We start from the raw sequence: 19,070 nt of genomic DNA, 5'->3' as shown, positions 1-19,070 counted from the left end.
ATTGCAGATTCTACAGCATTTACATTATAAGTTTTGTACAAAAATCTTATAATTGAGTATCAGTATGCCAAATAAAACACAGATGTATACTGGAACCTTATGACGATTCTAAAGAACTAATTACAAATGAAAGAAAGCATTTGATGAGGAGTTACATGTTAGCAGCATAAGCAGATTCAGTGTACATTAGGTCCGTCGAGCAATTCATCTCCAGATTCAAAGCTATGGAATAAGTATCCAGATATCCTGCATCTATTTGTAATGCCGGTGATCACATTAACTGCAAGACTGTTATGACCACCGTGGTTCCAGAAATACTCAGGCCAGGTTGAGGACGGCCAAGTGGAGAGCTCAGGCACACACAGTAGTCCGCGGAAGTGACTGACAGCGCAGGGACAGAGATTAGGGAGCCCCAAGGGCAGGCTTGACACGCACGGCCAGCTGCATGTGCTGGTGCAGCAGTCATAGGGTTAACTGGAAGGTCCTCCATGTTGTGGTTAGGTGGCAGTCACTGTCCATGTTGTGGCTGTTGTTCTGCTGACATGCTAGGCGGCGACCATGTTGGACCGGGTAAGGTTAGGCGGCTGCCAGTACGAACTGGCGTAAATGACTGTCCACTTTATAACCAAATTCGAAGGAGGTACACTTGTCCACACATGGTCACAATCAGTAGAAAAATGGGGCCCATTACACTTCCACCAAATGTCACAGGTAGATCCATTGTGGTGTAAACAATGCAGCCTGGCATGCATTGTGAGTGAATGATGAAAACAAGTAAAAATAACACTGGATGAGACATCGATGGTGTCGGGATCACAACTGTGATTATCACGGAAGATTGAGAGATAACACACTTCAGTATAAAATACACATTTATTGATCATTCGTACATATAACAATTATGGCTGTTACACTTCTTAAGCACCAAAAGTTCACACAAGAATAAACTAGTCCAAAGAAGAAAAGTGCAAAAGATAGCGGGCACTCTGTGTCACAGATGTGTAACTGGGTAACCTCTTTTGACGCTAGTCAATTGTCAGGATGAGCATTACTGCAAATGGCATTTGATTCTAAAGCATTATGTCAGGGTGAGAAATACTAAATAAATTACTTTTTTCCCCTTAACAACATGTGGGCAGGGTGGGTTCTTCCTTGGCTCAGGTATGAGGTAGAATGAAGCAGCATTTTTACATAAGATAACTTTTATTGAAGATTTGTACAATGGTTTCCTTACTGGATTTTCTGGTTGGGAGAGCGACAGCTGTGTCAATTAAGAAGCCTCTGCTGGGTGAGCGGCGGCAGCTGATTACGCCTGGCGGTGTGTATCTCGCGTCGCCGTTTCGCCCAGTTGACTGGAGACGCACACCGTGCGGGGTGGCCCGTTTAATTATTGAGAACGAAGTCGTGAATCGGATGGTGACACCTTGGATGTGGCGTCCCAGTGTTTCTTTTCTCTATGAGGCTGCATGTGACAGTGTTGTGCGTTGGCCAGCGGAGCGGCGCGGTGGGGGAACGGCAGTGTCCCGGACTCGAACAACAGACTCCAGCTTGCAAGTCTTTGGCTGTCAGATCTTCATCCCAGCTCACAGGTGACTGCTGATGTGAGGCCTCCTCCTTCCAGTCCTCACGAGTCACCGGGTACGAAAAAATCAGACTTCAAATACCTTCTAACTTCTGTCTTCTGGCAGCAAGGCTGCTGCTTGCTATTCCATTACAGCGGCAGACTTGGTGCTTCTGTGTACGATGTAGTCTCTTCATGCATGACTGTCTTCTGCACCAATTTAACTGTACTGGAATTGAACTGAAAAACTACTCTGCCGGGCCCACTGTGTCTCGCGTATTTATTTACTTCAGTTCACTGGACGTGAACGACTTCACGGTCATTGCCGCTTCTGTCACATTGAAAAGCTTCTCGAAGAATCTTCTTAATGTCGGTCATTGGCTCTTGGAATGTAGGCGAGAGCTTTTGATCACATGTGACAAACACGTGAGTCGGTCGGGCGATGCCCTGACGGCTGAATCGATAGTGTCCACTTATGTGGGGAGGGCGATGGCGTCTCCTGAATGTGCTGACTTCACAGTCATTGCCTCTTCTGCTCTGGCTGCTGTCTGTCAGTGTGTAACTATTCTAAACTAAACTAAGTTTTTCATTAATATTCTAATTTCTACTTCACTTTGATTTCACTAATTTATTTACTTAAGCACCACTCCACATTCCTCCAACCTTCGGAGAAATTCGCCCTCAAATTTACCACTCAACATTCCTCCACTCTTCACACGGCATAAGCACTAACACAAGCAATGAAAACTCTAGACTTAGACGATTATGCACAGTTCACATTAAGTATGTTGAAAATACTTCATCACTTTACTAAAGCACTGTACGGTCATGCATCACATAGTGTACACACAAATCGTTGTAGTAAGTGTAATAATCTTTATGACAATGAATAAAACAAAATAGATATTTCACTTAGAAAATTACATAGCAACACCTGTTTAATCTACCCTATATTAATGCAAGAATATCTATTCTACAGTATTGTTTATTTTAATATGAGACTGTTTTATAAAGACTGAAGTACAATAAACAAAATTAATACACTAATGCTCAAAAGTAACCAGTGAAGTACACCAGTTAAGAGAGTGGTATCCAACTAACAGGGATTTGATGAAGTGGTATATTATTATTTGGCTTATTTTTTTTTTTTTTTTTTCTTAAATTAAACAAACTTTACAAAGCAGAAACAGCTACACAAAGGTTCCAGATATGCCCATTCCAAGCATTATAATTTTAGTTGTGTGTTCACTTTTTAACTTTAAAACATGTTGCATCTTAACATTGACATCAGTTTTGCCTTGCTGTCAGTTTATGAACATATCTAATGACTTCAGAAGGGAACTGTCAAGGGAGTCGAGGTAGGATAGGTTTTGTGTAGGAAATGTTTGCATGGCGTTTTCTGCCCAATAAATCAGAGGTTATGGACCTACCAATCTAGTAAAAACAAAAAACAAAAAAAAGAAGGGATACATTGTTAACTAAAAGATCTACATGTTTCTATGTTCAACTTTTTTTCTTAAATAATAAACCATTATCATTTATTAATTATTTACATTTGTATACTATCCACAGCCTATTATGATTCAACTAGGACATTCACACCCTTGGTTGAAGATTGTATGGTGCCATGTCTGTATGTTGTGCTGGTGTGGCCACTCTTTTTCCTTTTCGGGCACTTTCTCCACCCTTCGGAAAAGCAGACACTTTTGTTGAAGGAATTACATCTGGAGCGCCCTTAAAAGGTTTTAAATGACCTGCATGGACAATAGTAGTTTCAGTGGGCAGTTGCAGTTTCTTGCTGACTGGTGACGTGATCTCAATATTTTGATAAGAACCTCTGTAGTTTGTTACTAATTTCTTCGTTTTTCCTTTCGCAATGTATGGGGTTGACAGCATCACCCGCTGGCCGATTTTATAATTTGGAAATTTAGCTGGGGCATTACCTAATCTTTCCTGTCGTTCCAAAGCCTTGGTATTAGATTTTTCAACCCTTTTACATACATCCTTCATCATTGGACAGAAATCTTTTACTGTTTCTCCGACTTTTACGTTTTTCTGCCTGATGACATCAAAAGGGGATGGCATTTTTCTCTCATTGACCACTTCATAGGGTGACATGCCAGTTGCTTCATGCGTTTTGGCGTTGTATACTGACACGATTATTGGTAAATAGGTATCCCAATTAGAATGTTTTTCGTCAGTATAATAACTAAGCATCTTGCCAATTGTCCGATGAACTCTTTCTGTGTGTCCATTGCACATAGGGTGTAACGGAGTTGTGCGTAATTTACGTATTTTTTCTAAGTGGCACAGCTGTTTAATTCAGACATAAAATTAGATCCCTGATCTGTGATAACAGCTTCAGGTACACAAAATTTAAGTATCCAGTTGTTAACTAAAGATTGGGCAACTGTATTTGCTTGCTGATCTGGGAGACTCTGCATATGCTAGATTGTGTGAAAAGTGATCTATAATCATAAGAACATATGTATTACCAGCAAGTGTTTTATGAAATGGTCTGTAGATATCTACTCCACAGATTTGAAACGGACATGAAGCCTCAGCGAATCTCTGTAAGAGTATTTTTAAACGAGAAAGTTGAGCTCGTTGTGCGCACAAAATGCAATTAGGAATGTACTGCACAACGTCATGCTTTCTGGTTTGCCACCAAAATCGGTCTGCTATGTGTCTTTCGGTTGTCCGCTGTCCACCGTGTCCTGCAGGGATATGATAGTGGGCCTCTGCCATTATTTCTTGTCCAAGGTGTTGGGGAACAACAATTCGCGGTCCAGGTTTTGTTTTACCGCATAATACACCAACTTCAAAGCAAAATCGTTTTTGAGTTGCGCATTTTTTGCATTCTGTATCCTCATCTTGTGCCTTTCTCCAGTCCTCAGTATCTTGGCCTGTTGCTTCCATAAGTGCTACTTTCTGACTTAGGAAATCTGCATTCGTGTGTTTTTTGCCTGGTTTATGGATAACTTCGAAATCCATTTCGGAAAGACATAGGGCCCTTGAATTTCCTACCATACAAATAGCATTTAAAGTATTTGATGCCATAAATAACACTTAACAGTTCTTTCTCCGTTGTGAAATAATTTCTTTCTCCGTTGTGAAATAATTTCTTTCTGCCGTTGTTAGTTGTCTCAAAGTGTAGACTATGGGGCGTTCCACGCCATTAATATTCTCATTCAAAATAGCTCCTACTGAATGACCACTTGCATCACAGGATAAAATAAATTCTTTATTACAATCTGGGTAGGTTAATACTGGCTAATACTGAAATGCTGATTCACAATCTTCAGACCAATGAAATTTTCCACCCTTTTTTAATAGTTGGGTTAAGGGTCGGGGAATTTCAGCAAAATTTTGAATATATTTTCGGTAAGACAATGCGAGACCAATGAAACTTTGTACTTCCTTAATGCGTTGTGGTGTTGGAAAGTCCTTAACTGCCGAAATCAATCGAGGATCTATTTTAATTCCTTTTTCACTAATGACATTCCCTAGGTATGTAACCTCTGTCAATGCAAAACTACATTTTTCCATATTTAATGTTAATTTAGCTTTTATAAGTCTCTGAAAAATGTTACGCAGGCGCACACCATGTTCATTAATGTCTTTGTAGAATACAAACATATCGTCTGGATATACACAGCATTGCTGAGTTTTTAGTCCTTGCAATACTCCATCGAGTAGTCTTTGAAAAGTTGCTGGTGCGTTTTTCAAACCGAAAAGCATTCTTTTAAATTGCCAGAGGCCTTCAGGGATAGAAAATGCTGTTTTATGCCTATCCTCAGGTGCAACTTCCAATTGATGATATCCGCTACGTAAATCGATTGTTGAAAAGTATTTACTGTTACCCAAACTGTCAATGATATTTGTAATGTTTGGAAGAGGATAAACATCTGAGATAGTTTGTTTGTTAAGGTGTCTGTAGTCACAACAAAATCTATATTGTTTCATACTGTCAGGAGACTTCTTTGGAATAATTACAATATTTGAATTATAAGGCAAATCAGAATATTCTATAATTCCATCTTTTAGATGCTGTTCTAAAAATTCATCCAGTACTGGCTGTAAGTGATGCGGAACTCAATAAGGCTTCCTATAAACTGGGGGGCTATTTCATGTTGGGATCCTATGCTGTGTGATATCTGTTGCTGGCAGTGGACCTTCTGCATTAAATAAATCTTGGAACTCAACCATAACTGCGTGTACCGTGTCTCTATCATTTCCTTTCGGAAGCTCAATCTTCTGGCATAATGTGGTTTTATAGACGTCTGGTTTCTGACTATCAGTAATATCTTACCAAATGAAATAATCATCTTCAAAAGTACTGACTGTAGCTACTAATATTCCCTTATTCAACTCTTTGTCCTCCACTCTGAAATTGTCAATATGTACCGGTACTTCTCCTACTCCCTCAACTTCTTGAACCCATACAACACTTCTACGTACAAAACAATGTGATACATCTAATTCCTCATTTGCCTCTAGTGGCTCTATTAAGACACACTGTATCTGTAGGTACCTCGGGGTCAATGGTCATCCAGAAAAGTTTTCCTGAGCCAAATGGTATCTTATCCCGTGAGTCAACCTTCAAGTATGTTGCACACAGTGTAGTTGATTTCGCCTTCTGGTTGGGGAAATCTTGCAGCAGCAGTGTCACCTAGCTGAAACACTATTCCACTAAGTTCTACAGTTTGCTGACTGAGGTCGACTTTAGCATGATGTTTATTAAGGAAATCCAGCCCTAGGATCGCGTCGTACCCGTCAGTTACCTTTGTTACCACTTCTACATCATCTTCAAATTGTACACCGTGAATATAGAAAATCAATTATGTACATCCTAATGACTTCACTGTACCTCTTCATACCCCACTCAATGTATACCTTGGAGGGTCATATTTCTTTTCTCCAATGCATTCATTGCTCACTATTGATACGTTTGCGTCTGTATCCACCAGTATCATTGCCTCATTATTCTGTATGGTAGCAGATAACCAGCATTCCACCTTCACATTTGCCGTAATGGCATGAAATTTTATTGGGAACGCCTCGCGGTGGCTCCGAGATTCCCGTTTCAGTTTAACTGATTTCTATTTCCAAAAACTTTCTTAGACCTACATTCCTTGAATGTGTGAGATATTCTTTGACAATTAGTGCATTGAGGTTGTCTGCAGTTTTTTGCTATATGTCCCTGTCGATCGCACCTAAAACATCGTACTCCTGCCGAAAATACATTTCGCTTCTCCTTGTATCTGGTAGCAATGTCTATTTCTTCGAAAACCGTCGCCATAGATACAGCTTCTGCTAAATTTTTAGGAAACTCCGCCCTGACACAATGGGACGTTTCACGAGGTAACCAACTTAAAAATGTATCCAGAGCTCTATCTTCTGCCTCTTGTAAAGTAACTTTATTTGCTTCATCACTAGTTGTCAACTTTCTAATCCTATCTACAAAGCTTTCTAACGACTCGTTTTGCCTCTGAGTGATAGTGTTTAATTTTTCCCGATAAAATCTACAGCTGTTCTGTTTCTGAAAACATTTAAGTAATCCTTTATTCAAATCCTCAAATGTTGGAGCATTCAGTAGTTCTTCATGGTATAATACTTGTACTTTAGCCTCTCCTATCAATCTTAACTTCATCATTTGTAAGAGCTGTTCATCTGACGATGATCCTATCTTTGCAGCTGCTACTAAATCATCAAAAAAGGCTGTTATCTCCTCGCCAGGTTTCCCTGAAAATGGAGTTACCAAGGCTCCTGCTGAGGGATCTACGGTGGGAGGGATTGAACCGGTTTACCTAACCTCAGACAACTGTTTAAATAATGTATTATTATCATTTTTAAGCTGTGCTATTTGATTAACTAAGCTCTGAATAGATTCCTCAGTAGAAACCGCTTGTGGTGCTGACTCTGACTTGTTCGATTTCGCGTCACCATTTCACACACTATTAGTTACACAATCTTACTACACTGAATTAAAAAGATGTTTAAATATTTTCGACAAACTCTTAAAATTATGAGAGAAAATACACTTCTAAATAAAGAAAATATTACAACTGCTATGCAAACCTCTATCCTTCCACACCTTAAACATTACTAGCTGTGGACCTTTAGTGACTGTCATTCACACCTCATATTGAGCCCAGGGTTTTTGCTCTGACACCAAATATAACTGTTTTTTCATTTGATGCTAGTCAATTGTCAGGATGAGCATTACTGCAAAGGGTATTTGATTCTAAAGCATTATGTCAGGGTGAGAAATACTAAATAAATTACTTTTTCTCTCTTTTCTCTCTTGGTGCTTCTGTGTACGATGTAGTCTCTTCCTGCATGACTGTCTTCAGCACCAATTTAACTCTACTGGAATTGAACTGAAAAACTACTCTGCTGGGCCCACTGTGTCTCGCGTATTTATTTACTTCAGTTCACTGGACGTGAACGACTTCACGATCATTGCCGCTTCTGTCACATTGAAAAGCTTCTCGAAGAATCTTCTTAATGTCGGTCATTGGCTCTTGGAATGCAGGCGAGGGCTTTTTATCACATGTGACAATTGAGAAACACGTGAGCCGGTCGAGCGATGCCCTGACAGCTGAATCGACAGCGTCCGCTTATGTAGGGAGGGCGATGGCTTCTCCTGAATGTGCTGACTTCACGGTCATTGCCTCTTCTGCTCTGCCCGCTGATTGTCAGTGTGTAATTCTAAACTAAGTTTTTCTTTTATTTTCTAATTTCTACTTCACATTGATTTAACTCATTTATTTACCTATCGTAAGTACCACTCACCAGATGCAACAAGTACAAGTTTATACACCAACTAGCTCCACAGATTATGCAGAGATTGAAAGAATTTATTATGAGATAATAGGAATTATAGTTAAAGGGAATGAAAATTTAATTGTGATGGGAGACTGGAATTTTAGAATGTAAAAAGGAACAGAAGGAGAGTACAGGAACATGGATTGGGGGACAGAATGAAAGAGGCAGCCTCCTGGTAGATTTTTGTGCAGAGCATAATTTAACTATCACTAATACTTAGTTTACAAAGCATGAATAAAGGTTGTATACTTGAGAAAAACTTGAAGACAAAGAAAGACTTCAAATAGATTACATAATAAAAGACAAGAGGTTTGAGAGATTTTTAACGGCAAAACATTTCCCAAGGACAGATTTGACAATGACAATAATTTATTGGGTATGAACTGCAGATTCTGCAGATTACAGCTGAATAAATTGCAGAAAGGTAACAAATTAATTAGATAGGACTTAGATAAGATTAATGAACCATGGGTTGATGACAGTTTCAAAAGGAGTGTTAGGCAATGATAAGTTGAAAAAGAAGTAATAACACAAAATAACATGGCTGGCTAGCTTTGAAAGAAGAAATAGTGAAGGCAGTAGAGGATCAAATATGAATAAAGACAAAGCCTAGTAGTAATCCTTGGATATCACAGGAGATATTGAATTTATTGATGATTTAAGGAAATAGATATATAAAAAAAACAGCAAATGAAGCAGATGAAAGGGATATGAGACTGACAGAAAAGAGAAGGTGCCAGCAGCCTTGCCAAAGTGGTAACACTGGTTCCCATCAGGTCACCAAAGTTAAGTGCTGTCAGCTGGATTAGCACTTAGACGGGTGGCCATCCAGTCTGACAAGTGCTGTTGGCAAGTGGGGTACACTCAGCCCTTGTGAGGCAAACTGAGGTGCTACTTGATTGATGAGTAGCAGCTCCAGTCTCAAACTGACACATGGCTGGAAGAGCTGACCACATACCACTCCATATCGCCATCCAGTCATGCCTGGGGCTGAGGATGATAATCAGTACAAAGCAAAGAAGGGAATGCTGAAACATGGAAGGAGTGTATAGAAAGGATATACAATGGAAATGAACTTGAAAATAATATTATGGAAAGGAAAGATAAAGTACATGAAGAGGAGTTGGGAGATGTGATACTGCAAAGAGAAAATTTTATGGCGTACTGATAGAACTAAGTCGAAACAGGGCTCCTGTAGTAGATGACATTCCCTCAGAATTAGTGTGATCCTCAGAAGAACCAGCCGTGACAAAAGTATTCCACGTGGTGTGCAGAATACTAGGATACACTAGGCAGGCAAAATATCCTGAAACTTTAAGAATAGTGTAATAACTCCAACTCCAAAGAAGGTAGGTACTGACAGATGAGAATATTTTCAGACTATTAGGAGTGCTAGTTCTGCAAGGTTTGCAGGAGAGCTTCTGTAAAGTTGGGAAGGTGGAGGCAAGGTACTGGCAGAAGTAAATCTGTGAGGATGGGGCGCGAGTCATGCTTGGGTAGCTCAGTCGGTAGAGCACTTGCCCGCAAAAGGCAACAGTCCAGAGTTCGAGTCTCGGTCCGGCACACAGTTTTAATCTACCAGGAAGTTTCATATCAGCACACACTCCACTGCAGAGTGAAAACCTCATTCTATAATTCTGCTCTTTCATTGAGTCTCTGATATTTAGCACTTGCTTAGGCGGTTCTGGAAGAGCTGCAGATATAATAACTGCTGTCAGTAACCAAAATTCTTCGTTTGTTGCATTTGGTTGTCGTCTAGGCTGACTGATTTTCCAATTTTTACTCTCCTTAATTAGCAGTTTTGTTCTGTCACTTGGGCTAGTAATATCATTTCTTTCTATTAAGAAATGATCAAAAACTGTTTGGGGAAGTTAGAAACTGCTTGAACATTTGATACTGAAAGTGCTCACATCTGTAACTGACCCGTAACTTATATTTATGTGTACATCTACATTGACATCCCACAAATCACTGTGAAATGAGTGGCTGAGTTCTTCCCACGTAACTGTTTTGGGCCTTCCTCTCATTCAGTTCACTTATGGAGTGTGGAGAGAATGACTGCTTCATGATACCTATGACTGAGATATATTTGGAGCTGTAGTGTATTTCTACATTCCTTGATTAATACTGATTCTTGAAACTTTGTAAGTAGATTTCCATGGGATAGTTGGTGTCTATCTTTAAGTATTTACCATTCCACATTTTTCAGCAATGGTCACTGTCCTGCCAATGAAATTAAGTCTTTCACCTACCTTATATACTTATGAGCTTATGTATTCATTCTATCCCTACAAATTGTTATGTCTAGGTATTGTCTTACTATTGTTATAGTCATAGGACATTACATTTCTGCGGTTTGTTAGATGCACAGTTTTACATTTTTTTACATTTGACACAAGTTGCCATCTTTACCCAATCTTAAAATCTTATCAAGATCTTCCACATCAATGCTGAACATCAACATACGTTGGATGGTATTCCCCTCACAGCCACATGTGTTGCCATTGCAACCATGTGACATGTCCTCCTCCATGTAATCCAAGGCTGGTGCCATTATCTCTCTCACTGACAGAGCACTAATCTTGGAAACAGCTTTTTCACCACCTCTCAGTTGTGGATGGTGTCATAAAAAGACAGATGCACTTCAAGTTGTTATTCTGGCGGAACTTCATCATTGCCTATTGACTTAGCTCCACCAGGGATCTTGAGTTCTGTTCCGCATGAATCCACTGGTACACCACGATGAGTAATGGCCCAGAATCAATGGTGAGATCAAAAAGACAGTCTAAAGTTGTGCAGCATGTGTCTGGCACCAGGTAGCACCCCCTCAGTCCTTTGCCCACAGGCCTACTCCTCGCCTCCCCTGAGACCACAACCAATTAACAATCATGGTCCCACGGAGCTCCTCCATGGTCACTAGCCTTGGACTATGCTTCATCTGCTGACACTGTCACCTTCACAACCTCGCTCACATCCCTCCCGACATTACCTCTGGCACGGCGGTATGTGTAATACATGCACCTTGGCTGGTCAGAAATGGTATTCGAATGTGTGGTAAAAACTTTCAATGGGAAATCCGTCTGTTCAATCTTGGTCTTCAAATTTTATATTTTTTCTGAATTGCTTATTTACAAACCACATGTATTTTTTTTCCTTTTTTCCCCTCCCAGGGATCTTGTTGAAAACTTATATATGTGAAATCAGATGTTTTGATAGATCCCCAAAAGAGCCAGGTGCATTTATTCCTTCAATCTTACTTCCTATAGATTCTCGGATCACCATGCTCATGTAAAAATAAGAACAGTGAGCATGTAATATGTAGTTTTGACAAGGGTGTCCAAACCCCCTCTTGTAAGTTACTTCCTACTAGGAGTTCAACAATGTAGGGGACAATTTTTCAATCAAGTCTTATGTAAAGGTATGTTGCTTTCATTGCATGCTATTAGTTTGGTTTGGACTGCATGGAAAATTTCTACATCACAGCTATGGTTTTTAAATGTAGTGTTAGGAAATAGGCCACCCTTACCAGTCTTATTTCCATGCTCTCATCTTCAACCAGTGTAGATTTTCACAAATTCCCAACTTCCACATTTATCTCTTGTTTTTTTTTCTAAAGCCAGTCTTCTGCCACATAATCCCTGGCTACTGAGACAAGTCCGATGGACTAATTATGCACCTTATGTCAACTAATCTGCTCGTAAGTAAGTATGAGGTTATTCCTACCTGCATCAAATACTGTGCCTATCAGGTTACAGTTATTAAAATATAGCTACCATTGACACAGATCATACAACATCTGACACAAAATAGTACATTGTGTAATTATGTCACAGTGAACTGCTTTTCACTTGGCAATAATTACTATAAAGTTTAATGAAAAAAAAAATGAAAGTCATCAAGAACATTACTGAGAGTGTGATTGCCAAAACTTGTTACAAAAATTACACAACACTATGACTGAGAAACTCACCTTTAATAACTCAGAACTCTTAAATTTTCAAACATATATCACAAATTTATAAAAAATTTACAAATGATTAACCTTACTCTAGAACTCTGCACATATTTTGGGATGACAGGACACAGTCTTATCAGGCACTCTGTACAGATACTCTGTAACCAAATCCCAAAATCCATGTGATGCATACATCATTAAGTAGATTTAAACAGCAAACTAATACACAACTTACTAAACTTGATGATAGGTCAGCCACACAAATATGAGGATGGTTTGAAAAGTTCTCCGAATCACTATGAGAGGTCAGCAATAGCGCAACTACTTGTTCACATGATATTCATCGGAATGTTGTTTCTAAACATGTGCCACGTCAGCATTCTTGGAAAAGAGCTGTGGTGGTGACGTGGCTCTGTTGTTGTCCCTGTGTAGTGATTTGCAAAGATAGGAAAAAAAAATTTAGATTCAAGCAGTGACTTAAGTACTTCACAAAGAAAGGTATGAAAGCAAAGGACATTCATGCCGATTGGCAACTTGGGTGCACCGCTATACCCCAGGGACGAAACAACAGTCAAGTGGAAGCATACTTATTCCCCACCATCAAAGAAAGCAAAGACAATTCCTTTGGTGGGAAATGTCATGGCATCAGTGTCCTGGGATGCGATGGTGATTCTGTTTGTAGATTATCTCCCCACTGGGTAAACAGTAGTGGAGAATACTATGCTAACCTCCTGGACAAATTTCAACAAAAGATATACAAAACAGGCCATGTTTAAAAAGGAAGAAAGTCGTCTTCCATCAAGACAATGCGTGCCTGCACACGTGCCTTCACCATGGCGAAATTACATGAACTAAGGGATGAATTGTTGCCACACCAGCCTTATTCACCTGATGTGGCTCTGTCAGACTTCCATCTCTTCCCAAAACTGAAAATTTTTCTTGGTGGACGAAGATTTATTTCGAACGAAGAACTGATAGTTGGAGTTGGCAACTATTTTGCAGGCCTGGAGGAATCTCATTTTCGAGATGGGATCAAGGCACTGGAACATCATTGGACCAAGTGCATTAATCTACAAGGAGACTAAACTGAAAAATAAAAAAAGTTTCAGTGACATAAGTACTTTTTTTCTGTTCCATTCCAAAACTTTTCGAACCACCCTTGTACTTTCAATGGTACATTTAAATACTGGCAATGAATATGAAACTACACTACTTTGATTAAAATATTTAGCATCAAATAAACTCAGGAACAAGTATATAAAATCTTTCATTTAAATGAAGATTACAAAACGAAAATGTTAAAAACAAATAAGTGATTTAATGCACAAATGGCGGCAATGGTAGGAGTAAGATAAAATGCAGAGGCAATATAAATAACTTGAAGAGTTAATCAGATGGAAAACGAAGTAGGATAATATAAAATAAGATATTGTGAAGATGGCCAACTGAAAATGGAACCAAAAATGAAAAAGACTGAATGAGAAATGAAATGGTATCAAATAAGTATCTTTTTTTTCCTTTTTTAGATTTTCATGATCATATACATGTATGTTGACATTTTTCCAGAGCTACAAAAAAAAAATAGAAAATAAAAAAAAAATCACAGCACAGAGCACTATAGCTAATGCCCAACAAAGAATACAAGGCAAAATTGAAATAAATAATCTTAAACTCACGGTCACATCTGATATACTTTTTTTTAACTATTAGTCATAAAATAGCAATTTATTCAGAATACAATATGATGCACACTTTTGTACAAATTAATATTTTTGAATAAGATCTGACAGAAAACTGATAGTTACAAAATAATATTGACACATACAGCCAGGAATGCATAATATGGTATTTACTGTTGTATGACGATAATGTAAACTAATGATCCAAGTGACAACACAAAATATAAAAATGAATGCCACAAAAGTATGGTATTCAATGTGCAGCAACAAGAACTTCTGTTCCACCACACACTGTGTTTACCAACAAATTTAATTACCAACATAAATTTAATAACTGATGACCAAACAAACTGAAGCTTGCTACAGTGTGTGCAATTGTACTTTTTTTGTTACTACTTCTGCAACAAGGTCGTTACAGAAGTAAGATACAGGAGAGTACGATAATTAGTTAAAAAGCATACTTAATCAAATGCATTGCTGTCACGGAGCACCTCAAATATGGATCTCATCATGTTCTCTCATCACTGCCCAGGACCAGAAAGGGACTTGTCCATGAACTTCTTCTTTGCGAAGCACAGCCACCACTTTGATGGTTTCCCATCATCACTAGAGAAAACTTTTTCACATACTCTTACACCAGTCTCTTGACGAAGTTGCTGTATATACTGCCTCATCAGGTCTGAAATGGAAATAAACATCTATTGTCCTACATCCAAAATTATATACATGGAAAACTACCGAGTTCTGAATGTAATGACATAGAGTAAAACCTTTCAAAATATAATATGTTTAAAACCTGTTATCTAATAAGTAAGTTCAAGGACAAAGTGATTTACATGCAAACTTGACCAGAACACAGTCTCTCAAAATCTTTCAAGTGCTTAGAGAACGACAATGCCAGTTGTAAATATGAGTGGTTTACTGTTTCCACAGCAAGAATTGCAAGGCAAATTAGAACCAAAAATAAAAATGGACTGTTTAGTTGCAAAAATCTTGTAATCGACTCATCAAAATCTGGAAAAATGGGAAAGAATAATTTTCAACATTTCATTCAAAATGTGTTTCTACCAGATGAAGAAACTATTTCATTACTTTTGTTGAATTCATGGTCTGGACATAACAACACCTCTGGTTTTGTGGAGGATGATGAAAAAATCTGTAGATGTGATGTGGATTCTACCTGGAACTACTAGTGCAATTCAAACTCCTCAGTGGAAAGCATTTTCCAGGAAATTATCAGACAACATAATTTCCGATACCCCCATTTCAGGTTCATCAGTGGAACAGTATTCTTAAGCTCCAGTCATATGTGCATTATCAGTTTTCTTCAGCACGCTTTACGAATTTTATCAAGTATGCCTGGCATGCAGTGCAATATGCAGAACAACGGCCAGGACCATTTCTGACTCCATCCTAATTCTAACTAAATAAAACTAGTGGTTATGTGAAGTGCCAGACTGCATCAATGTTTCCTATGTCCAGTATGCCTGGTGCAAGAAAAATGTTTGTTTTTGTCATTCAATAGACACTTCAAATTTTTGTGATGACTACAGGGAATAGACATTGAACTGTTTCACTGATAGTAAAATGTACAACATTCAAACATATAATTATAAGAAATGGCCTACAGGAATTTTTATAAAATGTAGTGCTGCAGACACATTTTATTTCAACAAATTACAAGTCCTCACTGATGGAAGTAATCTGTGACATCAAACACTGCCATGATTTTATTTTCTCTGCTAGCCACTTTTTTCAGAATTACATGTGCAAGAATTGCAATGTCGATACGAATTTATTCAAACAAATGTTTGTATAGTTTAATCCAGGTTTTCACTGGAGCAAACAAGCTAATAAGCATGAGCAAAAGAGAATTCTGTCTGGTGTACCCGGTAGGCCTCTCACAAGTCTTTCAACTGGATGCCAAGGCAACTACTTGTGTGTCTCTAACCTACCCCAGTTACCTAATTGAACAATGGAGACAGGCAGCTTAACATGGAATTTGAACCACATGTCTTTTGTGGCCACTGCAACATCTGTGAGAAGTGAATCCTCAGTTAAAAATCATAGTGAAAAAGTTGTGGTCTGAACAGGATTTGATCCCATGTTCACTGGATCACAAAGTGTGCGCTTCGCCACTAAATCATCCCCCCCCCCCCCCCAAAAAAAAAAGAATATGTCCATTAGACCTTACACCCATAGTGGAAACGCCAGCTGCGTCACCTCTCGAGATGATGTTCAATGTCAGTAATTAGTGTTCTGTTTATAAATTTCCCTCAATGATAATGAGAGGCCAGGGAAAAATGGCAGCTGACATACAAGGAAAATTTTGGACCAGTTGTAAAGTGCACAATCTCCATGCATGTCACGCTTCCATACAAACAGACACACTTAAATTCTTCCTTCCCTGCACCATTTTGCATACTCTATCACGAACAATGCGCTCTCCATGCAAAATAATCCCAATTGTATAGCAAAATTTTGCATTGCAGCTCTAATGAGATAGAATGCAGAATATTAGCTCCAAAAACTGGAAATTAATAACACAGTGTTCATCGGCGATGTTTGCTATCTCATATTCTCTTCCGTATAAACGATTATACCCCTATACAAGTGAATGATAGTGCATTTTCTGCAAACGCTCACTCGCAAGTGTTCGCTTCCATTCGCTCGATTGTAAACAGGCTTTAGGTGCTTAAAATTGGTGTCTGTGAACTCTGGATAATTCCACTATGTGGCACTGCGTTAGTGATTCACCAAGCCGTATGCTAGGTGGGCGGGGCTGTACAAACCGCTGTTATAAGCTGTTCTTCGAGTGGTAAAAATTTGTAATTTCAACATTTTTTACAAAATACTGGCAGTGTCTCTTAGCAGCTGAAATTTTTACAGTGCATTTCTTCCACTGTCTCCTTCTTGAGTAAAAAATTTCAGTGTAGTTTTCAACATGTCTTATTGGACCATTCCCTTATTAATAGATTATCTTCATTTTCTTGAATTATTATTTGATAACCTGTTTATAGCATTGTATTAAAAGATCTTCTCCGTTGCTCTTTATGCCATAGGTGATATTTTGCTCCCAATCTATGACTAGGATATCTATGCAGATAAGGACACATTCTTGCCCAACTATCAGTGCTGCCAATTGCTTAAACAAGTTATCTCCATCTTCGATTATAATTTTTGTATCTTTAAAAAGAGCTCTTACAGCGTTAATTAGATGAGGTGGGAAGCTTCTTTTGCCATAATCTGCTGCGATAGGTGTCTGTTTGCTTTGTCAAAAGATTTTTCACAACCTACAAACGCTATATGCATCTCTAAGTTAAATTCTTTCCTTTTTATTTATCAGTTGTTGTAGACTAAATGTAGCGAATTTGAAGGAGCATCCTTTTTTTTAAAACCTATATGCTCTTATGATCAAAATGTACTGGAGATAGCGCACAATCTAACAATGGTAAATCCATTATGTAATAATGATGAACATTGAGTGCGGTTTGGAAGGCAACAAGCGAAAGAAGGGAAAGAAGAATGGACATGGAGTATAGTGCGAATGGCCTCTGACAAACTGTGGATAAGAAACAGCTTGACCACACAGTTGCTGAGCATGCTGCACAACACAATGTTCTTCAGTTTCATAACCTGGGCCATCTGGGTCCTTCCTACCAATGCCAGCTTTTCTGGATTGCACGTGTGGAAACTCTCCGCACAATATATCCCGCATTTCCGTAACTCTCCTGGCCTCGAACTTCATTAGTCATTGTCCTCCATGCACCTGTATCATTCCCTGTTCCCGCTTCAACACTACACAGCCTTCTATTCCACATGCTTTTTAACCCTCTCCTTTCTCTCCTCCCCCTCCCCTCCTCTTTTCCAACTGCACCTAGTTGCCCTACACTCTCTCCTCTTCATCACTGTATGCTCCCAAAAGCAGCACTTTATCATCCCCCAATCAAAAATCCTGCTATGCCTCCCCTTTCCCGTCTCAGTCTCCTCCTTCCCTCCACCATCCAGATTGCTTCTCCCAACACGCACAGCTGCTTGCAGTCTGGCTTCAGCAGCCAGACACTGTGACCGTGTGTGTGTGTGTGTGTGTGTGTGTGTGTGTAATCTAATTTGGATGAAGGACTTTCCAGCCAAAGCTTACTTGTTTGATCATCTTTTTGTTGAATCTATCTGTGACTCAATATCTCCACTATATGGTGAGTAGCAATCTAATACTGCCATAGAGCACAGTCTCCTATTGAAGATAATGTTATAGATTTTACAGCCTACATTAATGAGGCTAATTCTTCAAAAGTTGTTTGGGCTGCTTCTGTTGCCTCTCTTTAACATGGGGAAAATTTTAGCCGGATTTCACTCCTCAGGTACCTTACCCATAGTCCAACATATGTTAATGACAGGATAAAGTATCACTGTATACTTAAAATCTTTATATAGGATTCTAAGCAGTACAGAGGTCTTTAACACGATGCTGGCAGATATGAAGCTATAAATTGGTAATTACATAAATTAATAAACTACTGCATTAGCAGCCCTTCATAAAATTTATCTGGTTACCTACATACCCAAACCGAACATTTCATAAACATAATGACAAGTTGCAACGTTGCTTTTCAAACATGCCTGTCAAATATTAAAGTATGGTAGTAGACAAGAAGCAGCTATTCGGTATTTTTTAGAAAGGAACAAAGAGCCTTATCATCAATTGAGGCTCTGCTGTAAATTTTAGTATGTTCACTTTGGTTAGGATGAAGGCAAATGGCATGTAACTGTTCTGTGACTGTAAATTACTAATACACTACACACAATTAGTTTTCAACAGCTGCATCTCTTTGTAAGAGTACACCCTGGTTCATCCCTGATGCCTGAAGGCACTCCAAGGTGAGATCTATGGAATATATTATGTTGGTGGACAAGTTCATAGCATTCTTCCACTAGTTTAATAACCACACAGATACACATACCACAGAATTTAGTCATCAATAACATTTTCTCCTTCACTGTTTACAACAGTCTACCAATGCTGGGGTAACTTCTCAATTCCGCA

At 38.8% G+C, this 19,070-nt stretch overlaps 1 protein-coding gene across 1 annotated transcript in view; it reads right to left on the bottom strand.

Annotated features, from left to right (window-relative positions):
- Window positions 1–12,344: 12,344 nt before the first annotated feature.
- Window positions 12,345–19,070, bottom strand: part of LOC126284074 (actin-related protein 2/3 complex subunit 3) — a 29,082-nt gene continuing 22,356 nt past the window's right edge. The window contains exon 4 of the mRNA XM_049982703.1: window positions 12,345–14,705. Coding sequence (XP_049838660.1) covers window positions 14,548–14,705 — 158 coding nt within the window. The 3' untranslated portion in view covers window positions 12,345–14,547. The remainder of the gene's footprint in view (window positions 14,706–19,070) is intronic.

This window comes from Schistocerca gregaria, chromosome 8 (genome assembly GCF_023897955.1).
Source record: "Schistocerca gregaria isolate iqSchGreg1 chromosome 8, iqSchGreg1.2, whole genome shotgun sequence".
Taxonomy (NCBI): domain Eukaryota; kingdom Metazoa; phylum Arthropoda; class Insecta; order Orthoptera; family Acrididae; genus Schistocerca; species Schistocerca gregaria.
The sequence above is the reverse complement of the archived record's forward strand: the minus strand, read 5'-3'. Positions and strand labels throughout refer to the sequence as shown.